We start from the raw sequence: 17,813 nt of genomic DNA, 5'->3' as shown, positions 1-17,813 counted from the left end.
CCATGTCTACCAACAGTGATATGCACTCATAAGTTTCTTCTAGCTACACATATTATTAAATTATGTAATGAAATGATCTGAAAATCAGTGAAAAGAGCTGTTTCTCTGAAAAGTAAGTTGGCTGCTATGGAAAGACTCAATAAAGAAACTTAATCAAGTGTGGGATATACAAACTGAAAGAATTGGGAAAAATATCTAGAATGATTCTGTATTTGGATTACTTGAAACTGTCTTTAAAATTTTACCTTCACTTAAAAAAACAAACAAAAAAAAGAAGCCGAACCTGGATATGTTAAAAAGGCTAGGTTTAATTGATAATCTAAGGCCTTAGGCTTCAGATCAACACACTGGTAAATGAATGTCTACTTATGTTCTAATTAACATACTTAAGGTATGTCTGTCATTATAAAGTATTTCTTCACATGAACTCACTTTTCCAATCAGCTTCACCAACTGCCATCAAATAAAGTTTTTCAGATACCTATTATTTTTAGTTCTCTAAAGGACGATGGCAATATTTTCTTTCTTCTTTTAAAATATTTACAGTATAGACAGACACAATAACTTTATTTTTTTTAAAGTGCTGAGGATCAAACCCACTGCCTACATGTGATAGGCAAGCACTCACCAGAGACATAACCTATGCCCCAAATTTTATTTCTTGATTTGGTGTTGATAACATGGGATGTTCAGCTGGCAAAAATGAAATGTATAATTATCTGCCTATTGTACTATAATAGGAAGCTTAAAAAGTTATTTCTTTGCTATAACTGTCACTTCACTATGTGTCATGCTTACCAGGATCCAGAGCCCTGTGAAAAGGCATGGCTGGATCCAGGTGTGTGGAAAGGTGGCTCCGATAAACTTCCCCTGCGGCGCTGCTCCGGTGATGAGGGTCAAATGGGCTGTGGCTCACAACAGGATCTACCCCAGGCACTGGAGACTTAGCTGGTATACTTTCCCTTTGGGTAGGGGTCAGTGTTGACTTCCTTTCATGATTGGCAGACTTGCTAGAAGAGATCGTAACTGGAAAAAAGGGGCCAATGCCACAAAGCCTTAAGAAAACTTGCAAAGTATGGTTATTTATCCATCTCTTAAGACAATATTCATATATTTTTGAGCTCTTTCTCCTTAAAGATTTAAATATTCATTCTTGCAAAATATTCAAGTGTCAAGAACTAGAAGCAGCCTTGAGATCTGGAAAAGGTTGCTCCTTTGAGAGCAATAGCACCATTACTATAACACCTTAAGATTATCAAAATTCTATTATGAATGATTTTGTTTTCTGAATGAGATTAATATTCCAAATTATTCTGGACCCACATACCCACATTTAGCAAATCTCAATTTCTTTCTTTTTTCTTTTTTTTCTTTCTTTCGCCATACTGGGGGTTGAACTCAGGGCTTCATGTTAAGCAAGCACTCTACCAGAAAGCTATACCCCTAGCTCTTTATATTATATAAAGTTTATTTTGAAACAGGGTCTTGCTAAGTTGCCCCAGCTGGCCTTGCTTGTAGGTATGACTCCTACACCTGGCTTCAATTTCTTCTCTCTGCCTGTGTAACCCAACTTCCTGGTTATCTGTCAATTGTAAGTTACATTTTTTCCTTGCTCTGCTCTTCCACAGTGACTTTTTCATTACCTCACCAACATCCATCCATTTTCCTACCTATTCCAGCTTTTCCTTGTCTAAATGATGTTATTCAGAGTGGTGAGATTGTTTCAGTAATGCCAACGATACGCAAGCACTTTGCAGCCATCACCTTGCAGTAAAATATATGTAACATAAAATGTGCCATTCTAGCCATTTTAAATGATATAATTCAGTGGCATTAAATACACAATGTCTCATAACATCACCACCTTCTAATTACGAAAATTATGCTAGTATAAATCAAACAAATCTACATGTCAAATCCAAGAAATAACACTGGTTTATCATCCCCCCTTCTAAGTCCCAAATTGCTCAACTGTGGAGTGCCTTTTCTCTCTGCAGGGCAATTCTCCTTCCAAACTAGAGCCAAAGGTTTGATTTTGTTCCCCTATCCATAACTAGGCACTTCCCTCCTGCCTCCCTTGTTTTTCCCCCTTCCCCTCACTCTTCATATTTATACCTACTGTCCACGCCAGTACCATTCCTGTGAGCCCAATAAGTATGAATTACAATAAATTTTAAGATATGTGGATGCATTCTTCAGAGTCTCAGGCTGTTTCAGACACCATCTAGTAATAAATCAACACTTCTTATCTAGTGATGTAGCCGCCAGCAGCATGGGGTTATGATAACAAGAATAGCTAAAATTTATTCAGTTGTTCATATATACTGGGCACTAATCTAAGTTTTTTAAATGTATTACCTATTTTATCATCACAAAAATCCAGGTCTTAGTAGTACGCTACCACTTTAGAGATGAGGAAATTAAGACATAGACAAGTTAAGTAACTTGTGTAAGTTTGTAAGTAAGAAATTTGATTCAAAGTCTAAGCAATCTTGCTATGGAGACCAAACTACCATACCACATTGCAACTGGGAAAACAACTGCTAAAACTGACTTTCAGAAAACCTTACTCAATGGACAGAAAATCTATTCAAAAAATTACCTACTCTAGGGCATTTCTGGACTTTATTATACCCTGTACTTGAAGGCCATCTTCAAAGCTTCAAAAATTTCCAAATTTACTTCTAAATATTAGGTGCTTCACCTAATAAAGCCTGTTTTAAAATTAGTAGCCTTCCATAGCCCTAGTATCAAGCGTAATCTATGGATCTTGGGATAATCTGAAGCTAATAGTTTGATAGTTTCTATTTGTCAAAAGTGAAAAACTACAGTAAAAATGATCAGACAAGGCAACAAAAATAATATACCTTCAGAAGTTCTGTTCATCATAGGCGAGCCTCTGGACATGGTGTTCTGATAACTCACAGGGGTCCTCCGAGCACTGGAGTCATCGTAAATTCCCGGGCTCAGCTGTGCTTTTGGAGCTTCATGAAGTGTGGACCTGAGAACGGAGGGGCCGGAGCTCACCACCGACGTGTGCCGGGAACGCACTGGCTCACCTGCTTTCACATCTTCATATTTCCCCCTTTCCACCACTTTTATATTCTCTGGTACAATTTCCAGTGCAGGCAATCCACGGGGTAGTTTGCTAGGCCCCGTTATTAAGGATTTGACATTGTGTTTGATGGCAGATTGACCTGAGTTGCTGTCAAACTTTATTGGTGTGCCCTACAACACAAAGAAACAAACATTATAGGTAGCCAAGTTGTCTACATATTGTTCCACCTCAGGTCTAGGTCTGACCCACGGCAGTTACAATTTTCTATGATGACCTTTATTGTCTGTGTTGATGCTCGATCACAACCCACTGACCCTGACTGCACACTTTCCCACATTACTCATTCCATACTATGGATCAAACAAAAACTGATAACAAAGAATAATTAAAATTTCCACATTTACTTCTAAGAAACCTGACATCATAAGAACTGTTTATAAGTATTAAGTCACAATTTTACAAATGTTTCATAATTATCGTTCTGACGTAAAACTGCTGACAAAAAAAGAGAAACCTAATTACCTGGGAGATGGAACCCTCAATTATTGGCCTTGTGCTCTGGACCACTTCTGGAGTTTTTCGGCTTTCCTGAGTTAGAATATCTTGCCGTGGAATCTCATGAATGGAACGCCCCATTTCTTTGATGGTGGTGATGCCATCATATGGTTTTCCTTTGGTAATGGCACCCTCAAATGCTCGTATCGGAGGACTTTCCCTTTTAATCTGTTTGGGATACTTAAGGCCATCTTCAAAGCTTTCAGTTGTTGCCCTTGGTGTGCCTTGAAAAGAATTTAAGAAACAAACACTGAAATAATGTCAATGGTTGCACAAACAATGCCACTGAATCGTACACTTAAAAATGGTTATAATGATAAATTCTAAATCCCAGCAGCTTGGGAGGCTGAGGCAGTAGGATCACGAGTTCCAAAGCAACTCCGTGAGACCCTGTGTCTGGAGTGTGCTGGAGATGTGGCTTAGTGCCTCTGAGTTCAAACTCTGGTACTCCCCACACCAAAAGATAAATTCTAATATGCATATTTTGCCAAAATTTAAATCAGTTTTCTGTTTATAGTAGATTCTCAAATAAGTATTTACCAATCATTATTTTAAGGGTTGTTCAAAATATAATAATACATTAGTGGTCACAGTCATATTTGGCAACAATCATTTTCTGATAGACTATGTAGTGCAGAAAAGTATGACAGAAAAGTTATAATCAAAACAATATTTCAAGAGGGAAAATATCTTAAAAAACAGGTTTCATGCTCTGCAAACTTATGTCAAACTACATTGCCAGTTATAAGTAAAAAGCAAAATGAGCAGAAAGTTTACCCTGCATTATAGAGCCAGACAGCACAGTTCTTTCTTTGAGGTCAGAATGAGGACTCCCCCTGGGTAATGCTCGGCATATTAGTCCTTTCAAAACAAGAAAGAAATTCATTTATTAAACATAATGAATATATGTCTATTCACCTACACTTAGTACTGTCCTTAGAGTATGTATTTTTGATAAAAGTTTTATGGAGAAAGAGACATCATTTTAAATTTGTGAACTATCCAAAAGAATACCATGGAAAAACAAATCAGAAATATCCAATATGACATCACACAGATCTCTGCACACATCTTCCAAAATTTACAAAATGGCCACAGGTACCTCAGTATAAGTCAAAAAAGAAATAGACACTTCAAAGTGAAATATAAAATCCTAATGCTTCTTTATCAAGAGCAGAGCATATATGGGATTGGAAATTATTGCTTATCTTTGAAATACACCTGAGAAAAAGGAAAAACATCAAATATAATTGTCATAAAAATAGAAGAAAAACATTAAATATGCAAATCTAAATGAAAGAATTGTAAATAACCTCCTAACAAATTTTACATTATACTATCAATAAGTATGAATTAAAGATTGAAATAAACCATACACATTTACCTGAAGTAAGGATAACTGAGTTGTCATAGTTGTTTTAATAGAGAAAATTCCTCTTTTAGAAATAATTTATCCTGCTTTTAGTATTTTACCTACATTAAAATTCATTGGGAACAGGTTATGATTTAAAGGTAAGTCAATAACAAAACAAAACCAAAGTGATAATTTACTGAACATCATATCTTCAGCAAGAGTTCAGACACCTGTCTCTAATCATTGGGCAATGGTGGGTACAATCCCTTAATTTCAAGAGGAAGAAATATGCCCAGAGAAATCCATCAGGAAAGGGTAAAACTAGGATTCAAATTCATGTCTTTGCTGTTATCTATCACTCATCACTTTATTTACCTCACTTAAAAAAAAATCTAATAATAAATTTTACATTCTTAATTCAAATACGAGGTAATTTACAAATGATATGAACAATTCAAACATGAACATTCTAATAGGTACTGTTATAAGTAATTATATTCAGTTTCACCTCCTTCTGCTCTCAAGTTCCATATATTTTGTTCGTTGATGTAATAATATGAAATTTAAGTTATATTATAAATTTCAGGTAGAAATCAGAGATTGAACTTGATTCAACATGCATACAATATACAATATTAAATGTATCTAAATAATGTTCTAAAAACATTTTACCCTCTAATGGTGCTGATACAGGAGACTCCCTCATTGACATCCCTTGTTTTATATTCCCTTCCACTGAGTCATAGCTTCTTTTTAAACTGACTTCGTGTGCTGTTCTTGGACTCCTGGTTCCTTCTCTGGCATTCTTAATATCTGTAGAATGCACAAACAAGAATTATTCAGACAGCTCAAGGCCCACAATGTATAGAAAATAACATTTTATTTTCACAATCTTACAAAAACTTGTCCTAGTCTAGAATATATTTATGTGTAGATAACATTCATACATTTATTGAATGCCTACTTTTTACAGATAAGGTTAAGAAATTAAGTTTTTTTCCTCATGAAACTTAAAAGTGGTGGGTACAGATAAATTAATAGGCCTTCACCATCCAGTGGTAAGTACTATGAATGAAGTACAATGCTATTAGAATGCTGGGAAGGAAACCTGACATCCCCAGATTCAGGTAAGGATGCCTAGAAAAAATAATGTGAAAACTGAAAACTGAAGGATCAATAAGAGCTGTTTAACAAAGGCAGAGGAGGAAAAAGTGGTACAGGCAGAGAGGATGATGAGCACAAAGACCTCAAAACAAGAACTTTAGCTCAGTGTATGGCCAATGTGAACAGCAGAGTTAGGAGGATGAGTATCAGGGAGTAATTACAGGAGGGCTAAGGGGAAATATAGGAAGGACTCAATTGGCAGTGATAAGCTCAAAGCTGACCAAGGAAGGGTGATGAAGCCAAGGAAAGGTGCTTGCAGTTATCTTTAAGACAACAGAGTCAAGCCGGAAATAATATGATACATAGCTTTGAATATGGGTAAGACTGAAGGCAGGGAGATAAGTTAGGCAGCCACTGGACCACAGTGGCAGGGAGGAATATACAGTAATATTTCAGAGATTTTAGGAAAGAGAACAGTAATGACTTAATGAATTGTTGGATGTGGAAAGAAAAGAAGCAGAAAAGAAAGATGGCCAGATTTCTGGCTTTGGAAATGTATATTAAACTCATCCCCCCAGAAACAAAATGTTAACAAATACATATCACACATGTTTAAATAAGGAGGAAAGGAATAAGAAAGCTATCATATATAATGTGGAATCAAGTACTTTGTACAAACTTCTATTTATCTGAAGAGAAAGATAAAGTGAAACTAATGACTACTACAAGGTCACAAAGATAGCTTGTTGCAAATGAAAACTAATCTCAGTCCTTTGGCTAATATTTATGTCACATCTGAGTCATTCTCATAGAATATAATGGGGAAAATATAACTTAAGAATGCATCTGCAGGGTACAATGGCACTCCTGTAATACTAGCTACTTGGAAGGCAGAGGCAGGGGGAATCACAAGTTCAATCCAGCTGGGGCAACTTAATGAGACCTTATCTCAAAAAAAAAAAAATTTTTTTTTTTAAAGGGCTAGGATTGGAGCTCAATGGTAGAGCACCCCAAGTTCAATCCCTAGTAACACACACACACACACACACACACAAAACCCTGTAATACCAGCTATTTGGGAGACTAAAGTGGGAAGATCATGAATTTGAGCCCTGCTTGGGTAACATAGTGAGACTCTGTCTAAAAATAGATAAATGAGTCTGAATAAAATGTTTCCACAGAAAGAAAGTAAAATGGTTTTGCTAAAGAGAATATAGATTTAATAGTCTTTCCATGATTATTAGGCTACCTACTTCCTAATTCTTAACTCAAAAAATATGAATCCCAATGAAATAAAAGTGATTCTATTTAATTTAAATAAAAGGTTCTTTTCATAAGACGACCAGTCACAGATGATGTTAGCTATCACTTATGGGATACTTCCTATAGGCTCCCACTTTTCACTGACCATCCCAATTGATTTTTCAACAACTTTTCATGAGAAAGGAATTATTATTAAACCATTTCATCAAGAGAAAACATGGGTTTGGGAAAGGTAAACCAACTTCCCACAGAAAGAATGTGAGAAAACCAGAGCCTGTTTTTAGTCATACCTTACAAGATTGGCTTTTATGTACACATACCATACTTACTATCATATGATAAAATGTGTCCACTTTTGCCTTCATAAATAACATGGCCTTTGGATGCAGCTTCTTCTCTGCCTTTCTCAGGACTGCTCTCTTCAATGGGTATCCGAGAAATGGACCCCTTCACCAAAGTCTCAGTTGGTATGCCAGCCTGGGACAGAGCTGGGGTCCCCTGTCATCAAATCAAATCAAACACAAGCACCAGAAGAGTCACTCAATCATAGAGTAAGATGCTCAGAAAATTAAAACTACCACACTGAAAGTCAAATCAATCCATATCATCAAAGAAAGCACATGTATATGAAAACAGACGTTAAACTTTATCAGCAAAGAAGTTCTGTTCCTTCATTCTTAAACCCTGTCACAGAACCTCTTATAACGATATGTGTATTAGGCAAATCAGCTTTCTTCCCCACCTTGAAGTCAAACCTCCATTAAGGGACTTATTCTTGAAAGTTGGTCTGAAGGCCTAAAATCACGCAAATGTAATAACATTTTTGAAAATAAGACTTGATAAATCAAATTTTAAAGTGCCACAATTTTCATATTAAGAGGAAAAAAGAACTTTCAGGTATCAAACTATCTTCTAGTTAGGCCTTTGTCTTCAATAAGAGAAGAGGAAGAAAACACAGTTATCTAAATGCCTTTGTTTTGTGGTAATGAATTTTCTCCACGATTAGTAGCCTTTTTTTTTGTTGTTGTTGTTTTCTTGGTACTCTCCAGCCCTTTTTATTTTTTGTTTTGAATCAGGGTCTTGCTAAGTTGCTGAGGTTGTTCTTGAACTTGCAATCCTTAGCCTCCTGAGTTACAGGGATTATAGGTGTGTGCCAATGTGCCTGGCAATAATCTTCTATATTGCCAGTGGTTGTGATTCTTTTTACCATTCTTTTAAGCAGCAAGCCCTTCCTTGGAGGGAAAATTTTTCATGGAACTAAATATATAGAACTCTTTTCAAAAGCAAGCTACTTGAGCTGAAATGAAAGTAGAGGCCCATTCACATATGCAGAGTTCCCAATATACTCAGAGGACCCATAAAACTCCACTGAGAATAATCTGAAACCATTTGTGTACAGGAAGAGTGATGACTACAATACATTGAACTAATCTCATCATGAAATGAGCTCAGTAGTAAACATCTGGAAATCCTTAATTCCCGCTTCAGAAGCACCTGTTGAATGGACAGGCAGATTTAAAAATAAACAGATAAAACTTAGCCTCAGCTGACCTTGTTCTTACTATCTTCCTACCCAAACTTTGGATATTAAAGTGACAAGTAAAAAATATGAAGAGAAATAATTTAGGCTCATTTATTTTCCTTCTGTCCATATACTTTGGCCAAATATGGAAAAAAGATTTGAAGAGTTTTTACGCAACCCTCTAAGTTAATATATAACTTTTTAGGTCACTATATATCACATACTTTATAAATCATGTCTCAGAGAGGAATCACTTGGGAAATGAAGATTCTGATTCATAGATTTGGAGGTAAAGGCTACATTTCTGCATTATTCTAGCAAGTCCCAAGTTATGATGCTCTGGTGCACAGACCATACTTAATTAGTAAGACCTGGTAGAGGTCTTACAAATTAAGCAGAACTGGTAGAGGGCACTGGAAAACACCAGTTGCTGGGTTCTACCCCTAAAGGTTGATTTCAGTAAATCAGGGGTGAGGCCTGAGAATTCATGTTTAGCAACTTCCCAGGCAATACTGATATTACTGGTTTGGGAACCACACTTTGAGAATCACTATCCTAGGGAACAGCATAACACAAGGAAGAGAAAATATGTGATAATATGCAAAAACTACATCAATAGGGCCGGGATTGTGGCTCAGAGGTATAGTGCTTGCCTAGCAAGTGTGAGGCCCTGGGTTTAATCCCCGGCACCACATAAAAATAAACAAATAAAATAAAGGTATTGTGTCCATCTAGAATTAAAAAAATATTTAAAAAACCCCAAACCTATGACAATGTGTAAAAGCACAGTATATGCTTGTAACAATTTCCCCAAACAGAATTTTTCCTTTTTCATATCTACATAATTAAAGAATTCTATATTTCAAGTTAATATCTGAGAAAATAAATACCTTTTTATTCATTGAAATTGGCAATTTATTTAGCTCAAAATTGGGAGAAAATATTTAACCTTTGATGTTTTTTCAAAGCCATAAACATTTCCTTGCTTAGCATTTGATTCTAACAAAGCAGCTTACACACTGAGATTGTAGACCTACTGTTTCATAAGGGGCAAAATCAAGCAAATAATGTATAATAATTTTCTTCTTAATTTGTATTCAAGCCAAACACACAGTTAAAGCTTTTCCAAGAAAACAGCGAGAACTTTATCAGTTACTGCATGTTTCTTCTGCCAATTTGCAAATAAGTAACCTTTTCAAATGAATCATAGGACATAATATAGTTCGTAATTAAAAAAGATTAATGTCTTTCTTCAGACAGTTTATAGACCTGGGGTTTATTATCACTGAGATACTATTCCATGACTCAGAACAAAGAACAAGGGAACTACAGAACTACATTGATGGAATAGCCAAAGCTCTTTTTTCTAAGTTACTGTTTAGTATATTAGAGATGATGATAATAACCTGAGTGATAGACCCACGTAGAGAAGGGATACTCTCCACTGAAATTTTGCTGGTTGGAGTTCCTCGAGTTATACTTCCTTCTTGGATAGCTCCTGTGGTACCTGAATAAAACCAGATCATTAACCATTACATCTTTCATTCCCGTCCCAATAGATTAATAATCGTACAAATAACACCCTGACAAAATAGCCCCTACTGATAAAATAAGAAGGGAAGAAAAACAGCAAACAAAAACTTTTATTTTACTGAAATATTCTTCTAAATTAATATTGTAATTATTTTTTAAAAAGGACTTTTGAGACATGAAACTTCAACATTTTGTTTTGCTTTTTTTTGTGGTACTGGGTTTTAAACCCACAGTCTTCCCACAGCACATGCCAGGCAAGTGCTCTATCACTGAGCCATAACACCCTCAGCCAAACTTCGAAGTTTTAAAATAATTTTTACATGGAAAGAAATCAAAACTTAGATTTAAAAGCAATACTTTGAAAATTCATTATTAAACTATACTAATGAATTACTTTAATCAATTAAACAGCTCTGTCAAATTGCTCTTACCTCTGACCACGCCTTCATGTTGGGCCCTGACCAATAAACCCTCAGGCTGTGAATTTTGGCTCCGGGGAGAAAATTCTTCCTGCTTGATATAGGGCAAAGTAGCTGTGGACAGAAGAAACACGTAGTAATCAAGTGCTGAATTACTGACTGTGACACTACAAATGCAGACAGTACATTATGACTGTATTAACTCACTGACCTGATTTGGTGGATTCCTGCTGTCTTGGCAGTCCAAGAGAGATAGACCCCACAGAGGGCTTAGCCGTTTCTTGAGTATAGGAAGCCTGATTATGAGAAGTCATGTAAGTGCCAGGCGTGCCCTAAAAAATAATTTTAAAAGACTAAACATTGTCTTTTCATAAAAACGTACGCTGTGTAAACTCAAAATTAAGAACAGTATTCATAAAGCAAGAAAATTTTCAGCAGAGATTGCTTAAATTTAAAAAACTCTTAAAGGAAGTGTCTTCTGCCATTACCGTAAATTAAATGTAGATAATATTTACTATTAATAAATTGAAAAAATAAAGCACTGCAACAGTGCAATCACAATGTAAACAATTTTTATTAACAACTGCCCCTCTTAAATGTGCTTTGGAGAAGTCGGGCACAGTGGCACACTCTTGGAATCCCAGTTACACAGGAGGCTGAGACAGGAGGATTAGGAGGATTGCAAGTTCAAGGCCAACCTCAGCAACTTAGCAGTGAAACCCTGTCTCAAAATAAAAAAAGGCTGGGTATGTGGCTCAGCGGCAAAATGCCTGTGGGTTCAATCCCCAGTACCAAAAAAAAAAAAAAAGAGAGAGCAGACCTGTCAATTGGCTGGCTGAGTGCTGAGGGCATGCCCCAACACACAGCCTCTCAGAAAACACTGAGAAAGTTATTGGTTTTAGGTATTTAAGGAGATCTTTGTTCAATCAGTAGTAGGCCATTAAGCTAAGCTAACCAAGCAGTGATTTCAGTGGCCTGTGACACTATTTAGTCTGTGATAAATAGCAGAGACTTTACAAAATGGGGTCACTAAGCAAATCAACAATACCAGCAAAAAGAAACTAAAACAACAACAGGCCCTAGAGGACAGAGGTATCTGATTTTCAGAGTTATCATATTATATAAATATCCCATTTTGACCCCAAATTATAAGACATGCAAAACAACAATAACAAACAAAGTGTAAGCCATACACATGAAATAAAGCAATGAATACAAACTGCCCCTGAGCAAAGAACTAACGGGAACTATATCTAAAAAATTCAAAGGAATAATGTCTAACCAAACACATGATATCAGCAAGTAGAGAAAGAAATCATCATAAAGAACGAAACTGAAGTTCTGGAATTGAAAAGTGGAACTTAGGGTAGGGGGCTTTCAGGAAACTAAGAATGAAAGGAAACAATCTGGGCTAGGGATGTGGCTCAAGCGGTAGCGCGCTCGCCTGGCATGTGTGCGGCCCGGGTTTGATCCTCAGCACCACATACAAAGATGTTGTGTCCGCCAAATACTAAAAAAAATAAATATTAAAAAAAAAAAAAAAAAGAAAGGAAACAATCTGATGAAAGGCATTAATGATATGCCTATAATTAACATAATATCTAATCTTAAAACAGTGAATGTCTTCCTCCTAAAATCAGCAACAGGAAACTCATGTTCACATTCACAACTTCTATTCAATACTGCACTAAAACTTCTAGCCGTGCAACAAGAAAAAGGTATAAAAATTGAAAAGAATTAAAACCATATTTGCAAATTACATGCATATATAGAAAATCCTAAGAAATCTACCAAAATAAAACAACCCCATGAGAAGCATTAAGTGAAGACCACATGTAGGCAAAGCCAAGATATATAAAAAAATCAATTCTATGTCTATACTTAGGCATACCTCATTGTGTTGTGCTTCTTTATTGTGCTTCACAGATAATTTTTTTTTTTAAACAAATTGAAGGTTTGTGGGAATCCTGAGTTGGGCAAGTCTATCAGTGCCATTTTCCCCACAGCTCAGAATATTCTTCTCATTTTTAGTAATAAAGTTCTTTTTAATTAAAGTATGCATACTGGGTTTTTTTAGACATAATGCTATTATATATTATAAATCTATAATAAGACTATGGTACTAAGATGGACAAGTAGCATTGAGAGTCTACAAATAGTTCCAAACTTACAGTCATCAAATGGGTCTTAATGAAGGCACTAAATCAAACAAATGAAGGAAAAAAATACTTTTCAACAAATGTATTGGAACTGGAGAGCCAAATGAAAAGATGAATGTAGATGTCTACATCAAAATGTACGTAAAAATTCAATTGAGATGAATCCCAAGCCTGAATATAAAAGCCAAAATTATAAAGCTTACATAAGAAAACAGAAGAATATTTCACAACCCCAGAGCAGGCAAAATATAATTACTCATAGGAGAAAATATTTTTATATTGACTACATCAAAAACTAAAACATGGCTGGGCATAGTGGTACACTATGTAATTCCAGCAACTCAGGAGACTGAGGCAGGAGGATCACAAGCAACTCACTGAAGGCCCGTTCTCAAAATAAAAAATAAAAAGGGCTAGGGATGTATCTCAGTGCTAAAGTGCCTGTGGGTCGAATCCCTAGTTCCAAACAACAACAACAATAAAAAACCCCAAATAAAAAACAAAACTAAAATTTCTGCTTATCAAAACATTCCAATAACAAAATCAGCAAATCACAAATAGAAAAATATTTGTAATAGGCATATCTAACAAAGAACTTGAAACATATAAAGAACTTCTAAAATCCAATACCAAAAAGATCCAATAAAAATGGACAATTGGGCTGGGGCTGTAGCTCAGTTGTAGAGCGTTTGCCTAGCATGTGTGAGATACTGGGTTTGATCCTCAGCACCAGATAAAAATAAATAAATAAAATAAAGGTATTATGAAAAAAAATTCTTTAAAAAAATGGATAATCAGACTTAAATATAGATTGAGTATCCCTTTTCCAAAATCTTTGGGACCAGAAGTGTTTCAGATTTGGGATTTTTTTTTTTTTTAACAGATTTTGGAATATTTGTATAAATCCAATAAAACACATTGGAGATGATACCTTACTGTAAGCATGAAATTCATTTATTTCATATACACCTTATAATAACAGCCTAAAGACAGTTTTATATAGCAGTTTTAGTACAACTGCATTTTGACTGTTATCTATCACATGCCATTGGGTGTAAAATTTTCCACTTGTGGTATTATGTTGGTGCTCAAAGAGTTTCAGATTTTGGAGCACTTGATTAGGATTAGGAATACCCAACTAAAAAGTCACAGCCAGTAGTACAAATGTTCAATGAACATACAAAAAAGTGTTCAATATTTGTTGTCAGGTAAACGCAAAATACAACCACAATATTACACACACCAGTTAAGTAGATCTAAAATAAAAATAAAAAAGACTAACAAGAAGAAATGGAATAATGGAAGTCTTGGTCTTACACACTGATAAGGGGAGTACAAAACTTGTAGGACCACTCTGAAAAATTACAAACCTAAACATATATACACCCAGCAATTTCACTTTCAGATTAAACGAAAACAAGTCCACAAAGAATCTAGTACAAGAAATGCTCATGGCAGCTTTATTCATAGGAGTCCCAAATTAGAAATCGTGCAAGTTTCTGTTAATAGAAACATGCCTTGTGCTGGCAAGTCCGGTCAGACCCCACTCTAGGATATTTTTTGTGTGCACGTGGCTGCAGAGCACTATAAGGCAATATTATAAAGTATCCTTGACAACTGCACTGTTTTAACACAAATTATATCTATTCTTTGTTCACTGTATTATTTAGCAATAAGAAGACTATTGATAACACGAAAACCTGGATGAATCCCTAAAACCATTATGCTGAGTTAGAAAAACAGACACAAAAAAAGTGTATCATATCATCATGATATGTATATCATATCATCCCATTCATATGAAATCTTTCAAAAGGCAACAACAGAAAGAACAGAAAGTTGCCTCAGGTCGGAGAAGGGATGCCTAGGAAGGAACATGAGAAATTTAGTGATGGAAATGTTCAATTATCTGACAGGGATATAGCTACTGGTTGTTCACAGAAGTCATATTTGATCTACCCATCAAGTTCAATTAAATCATATTTCAATTAAAAAAAAAAAAGAAAAGGCAATGTACCAGTAAAAAAAAAAAAAAAAAAAAGTGAGAGAGATTGTTAGTGTTTGGGTACAAGATGTATCCTGAAAGCTCAAATGTGAGATAATGTAGGAATGTTCAGAGGTGAAATGAGAGTTGTGACTTAATCAGTGGCTTTGCTTGATAAATAGGCAAGAAGGGTATGGCTGAAGAACAGAAAGTAGGCCACTGACAGCTTAACATACAGATACTCTCTTTCTTCAAAATAACTAGTCAGTAAATATTCTACTTTATGAAATGAATTCCATTTTAATTTGCATTACAATAAACAATTTTGTGCCTTTGGTAAATTAAACCAGGTGGTAGGCCATGGCCACTCAATCTGGGTACATAGCTCATTCAAAGTTCCTACATGTAGTATGGAGTATATTAAATTTTGCATTTTCTAGTTCCTGTCTCTGCAAGTTTCACTTTCAGACAGCTTATCACTTAAAAGTATGCTCATAAATTAGTGTAAGGAGGAAGAAAAAGTTTTACCAAAGCAATCAAGAGGAAATTTGCCATAAAGAAAAAGCATTTTACCTGTGAGATAGAGCCTCCCATTATAAAAGATGGTTTTTCTGAAGCCATTGTGGTTTTGGATGATGGGATAAGAGGTGGTGGTGGCCTGGTTGGTCGAGTTGTTGGAAGTCGACCCCCTTCAGGGAGATTAGTTATCACTTGATGTGGAGCAGGTTGAAGAACTTTTAAAAAGAAAAAAAATGACTTAAAATAGTCAAATTTCTTAGTTTGCCATAAGCTAGCTATCTTAAGTCATTTCTAAATTTTTAAGTCACAAATTAAATTATAAATATGAAATGAGGCCAAGGATGAACATTTACATTTTAAAAATTTCTGTCATTTAACCTCGTATACATATTCAAATCTCCAGTGGTATTTGTGAGGATGAAATATTCAACTCCCTTTCAAACCAGAGCTTTCACGCTGATGTTCAATGCAACTACTTCTGTTCAGCAGAGGCAAACCTAAATCTTCAATAACTTTTTATCTATCACTTTCTGGTCCTCACAATGGAGGTGAGAAAAAGGGAGCTTCTGAGAACAGGTGCTGTCCCTGCCCTGCTTTGTAGAGTGCTGACTGGCTGACAACCTCTTTCATATCTTCTGTGTATCTGGCATAATCTGAGAAATATTTACTGATTCTGGCTCTCACAGCATAATTGAATTTCTGGGGTTAAAAAAGTCTCAAGATTTTTACAAGTACATGTACTCTTAAAAGAAAAGCTATTCAATGTCACAGTATAAATGTGTAAACACAAATTTCCCAGTGGCCCAGTGTATCTGAACTGAATACAACTGATAATGGAATGCATAGAAACAAAGTCATTTTGAGACAGCAAGGACATGTTCTGGAAAATCAGTTAATTCATGAGATTAAACCACCCACAGGAACATTTGTGGGTAGATGGCCAGCAGCCACTGTACAGAGGGGCAATATTTACCTGGCGGGACACTATAGCGGGCTGTACTCATATCGGGCCGTGGAGCGGCTTTACTGACTTCTCTTGGAGAGAGCCTACACGGTGAGGCTGACCTTGCTGCGGTACTGTGCATCTGTGCTTCCTGTTCTAGAGCACGTTTGACCTCAGCATAAGGCATATAGGCGACTGATTTTCCTATGAAAGTTAAAGTTATCAAAATAAGGGAAGAACCCCAAATTAAAATACTGAGTGTAAAAGGACCAAGCCCACACCATCCAGGGGCAGATCCATCCATATGCTAATAACAAGGTCTAAAGCTCCTGAGGGGAAGATCCACCCACAGAAATGGTTAAGAACTACTATAAATCTAAATCTGCTAGGTATACAACATAACTATGACCTAACAAAATCCTCAAAAATATAATTACAACTTTTCCTTTTCAAGGATAAAGAATTTCTCTTTCCTCTTAGGAAGAATTCAGTGTTTGTACATGCAATAAAATCACAATAGGCAAATATCACATTATCAAGTGATTCTGTGATTTCAAAACTGGCCTGATTGAGAGGTCAGCTCTCTGAGGATTTCAACTCATAATTAGCTTGCTGATGCTGATGGGATAATATTCAGAGATGCACATTTAAGAAATGGAAAAAGTCTTTTAAAGATATAATAAAGCTAATCCAAAAGTCCTTTACAAGCTTATAAAACTTTGACCATAACTACAATAATACTAATGAAAATAACAAGTTATCTTCACCAAAAGTATTAAAAACTTTAAAAATTAAAGGGAAAGCCAAAAGTGCAGTCATATTAAGACTTTAAAATGTATGTTATATATATATTTCCTTTTTAAAAATGAAATTGATATACTACAATAATTTTTGAAAATCAGGAAAACACAAAGTAAAAATCATTTGTAACCCTAATCACTTAGATTTGTGGCATGTCAATGTTTGCCAGAACAAATTCCCATTCATTTTATTACTCTTTTAATTTCTTAGTCTTATCTATTTTTCCTTCCAGATAACTTTCGATTTAAAATCAATTCAAGTACTTCCTTCTCAAATGAAATGTCTTTGGAAATTTCATTCCACTTGTATTTAATTTATAAATAAATATGGGTATTTATAATAATGAATTTTCTAATTGAGGAATCCAGCTTTTATCATATAGGTTTGTTCATTTGTTAAAAATTATTCCTGGGTATTTCATATTCTGTTGCTAGGAAAATCATCTCTTTTCATACATATGGGTATGTAAATACATATAACTAAATAATGCAGATAGGAAAGGTGGGTTTTTGTATAACAACTTTTTTCTTTTTTTCTCCCACATTTTTTAATTGGTGCATTATAGTTTGTATAGCTACTTTATTATTATTACTTTTTGG

General features: G+C 35.3%; 1 protein-coding gene across 21 annotated transcripts in view; it reads right to left on the bottom strand.

The window, feature by feature from the left end:
- The window catches only part of Ncor1 (nuclear receptor corepressor 1), a 141,086-nt gene that overhangs the window by 25,508 nt on the left and 97,765 nt on the right, over positions 1-17,813 (bottom strand). For 13 of the 21 annotated variants that reach the window (XM_048785910.1, XM_048785920.1, XM_048785935.1 and 10 more), the window contains 11 exons: positions 16,444-16,617; positions 15,525-15,685; positions 11,020-11,140; positions 10,821-10,922; positions 10,263-10,363; positions 7,655-7,832; positions 5,640-5,780; positions 4,391-4,474; positions 3,581-3,837; positions 2,868-3,228; positions 799-1,026 (listed from right to left, as the gene is read on the bottom strand). In XM_048785910.1, coding sequence (XP_048641867.1) covers positions 799-1,026; positions 2,868-3,228; positions 3,581-3,837; positions 4,391-4,474; positions 5,640-5,780; positions 7,655-7,832; positions 10,263-10,363; positions 10,821-10,922; positions 11,020-11,140; positions 15,525-15,685; positions 16,444-16,617 — 1,908 coding nt within the window. The remainder of the gene's footprint in view (positions 1-798; positions 1,027-2,867; positions 3,229-3,580; positions 3,838-4,390; positions 4,475-5,639; positions 5,781-7,654; positions 7,833-10,262; positions 10,364-10,820; positions 10,923-11,019; positions 11,141-15,524; positions 15,686-16,443; positions 16,618-17,813) is intronic. The other 8 variants (XM_015506815.2, XM_015506813.2, XM_048785967.1 and 5 more) reach the window with 3 other exon arrangements.

This window comes from Marmota marmota, unplaced genomic scaffold, assembly GCF_001458135.2.
Source record: "Marmota marmota marmota unplaced genomic scaffold, marMar, whole genome shotgun sequence".
Classification (NCBI taxonomy): domain Eukaryota; kingdom Metazoa; phylum Chordata; class Mammalia; order Rodentia; family Sciuridae; genus Marmota; species Marmota marmota.
The sequence above is the reverse complement of the archived record's forward strand: the minus strand, read 5'-3'. Positions and strand labels throughout refer to the sequence as shown.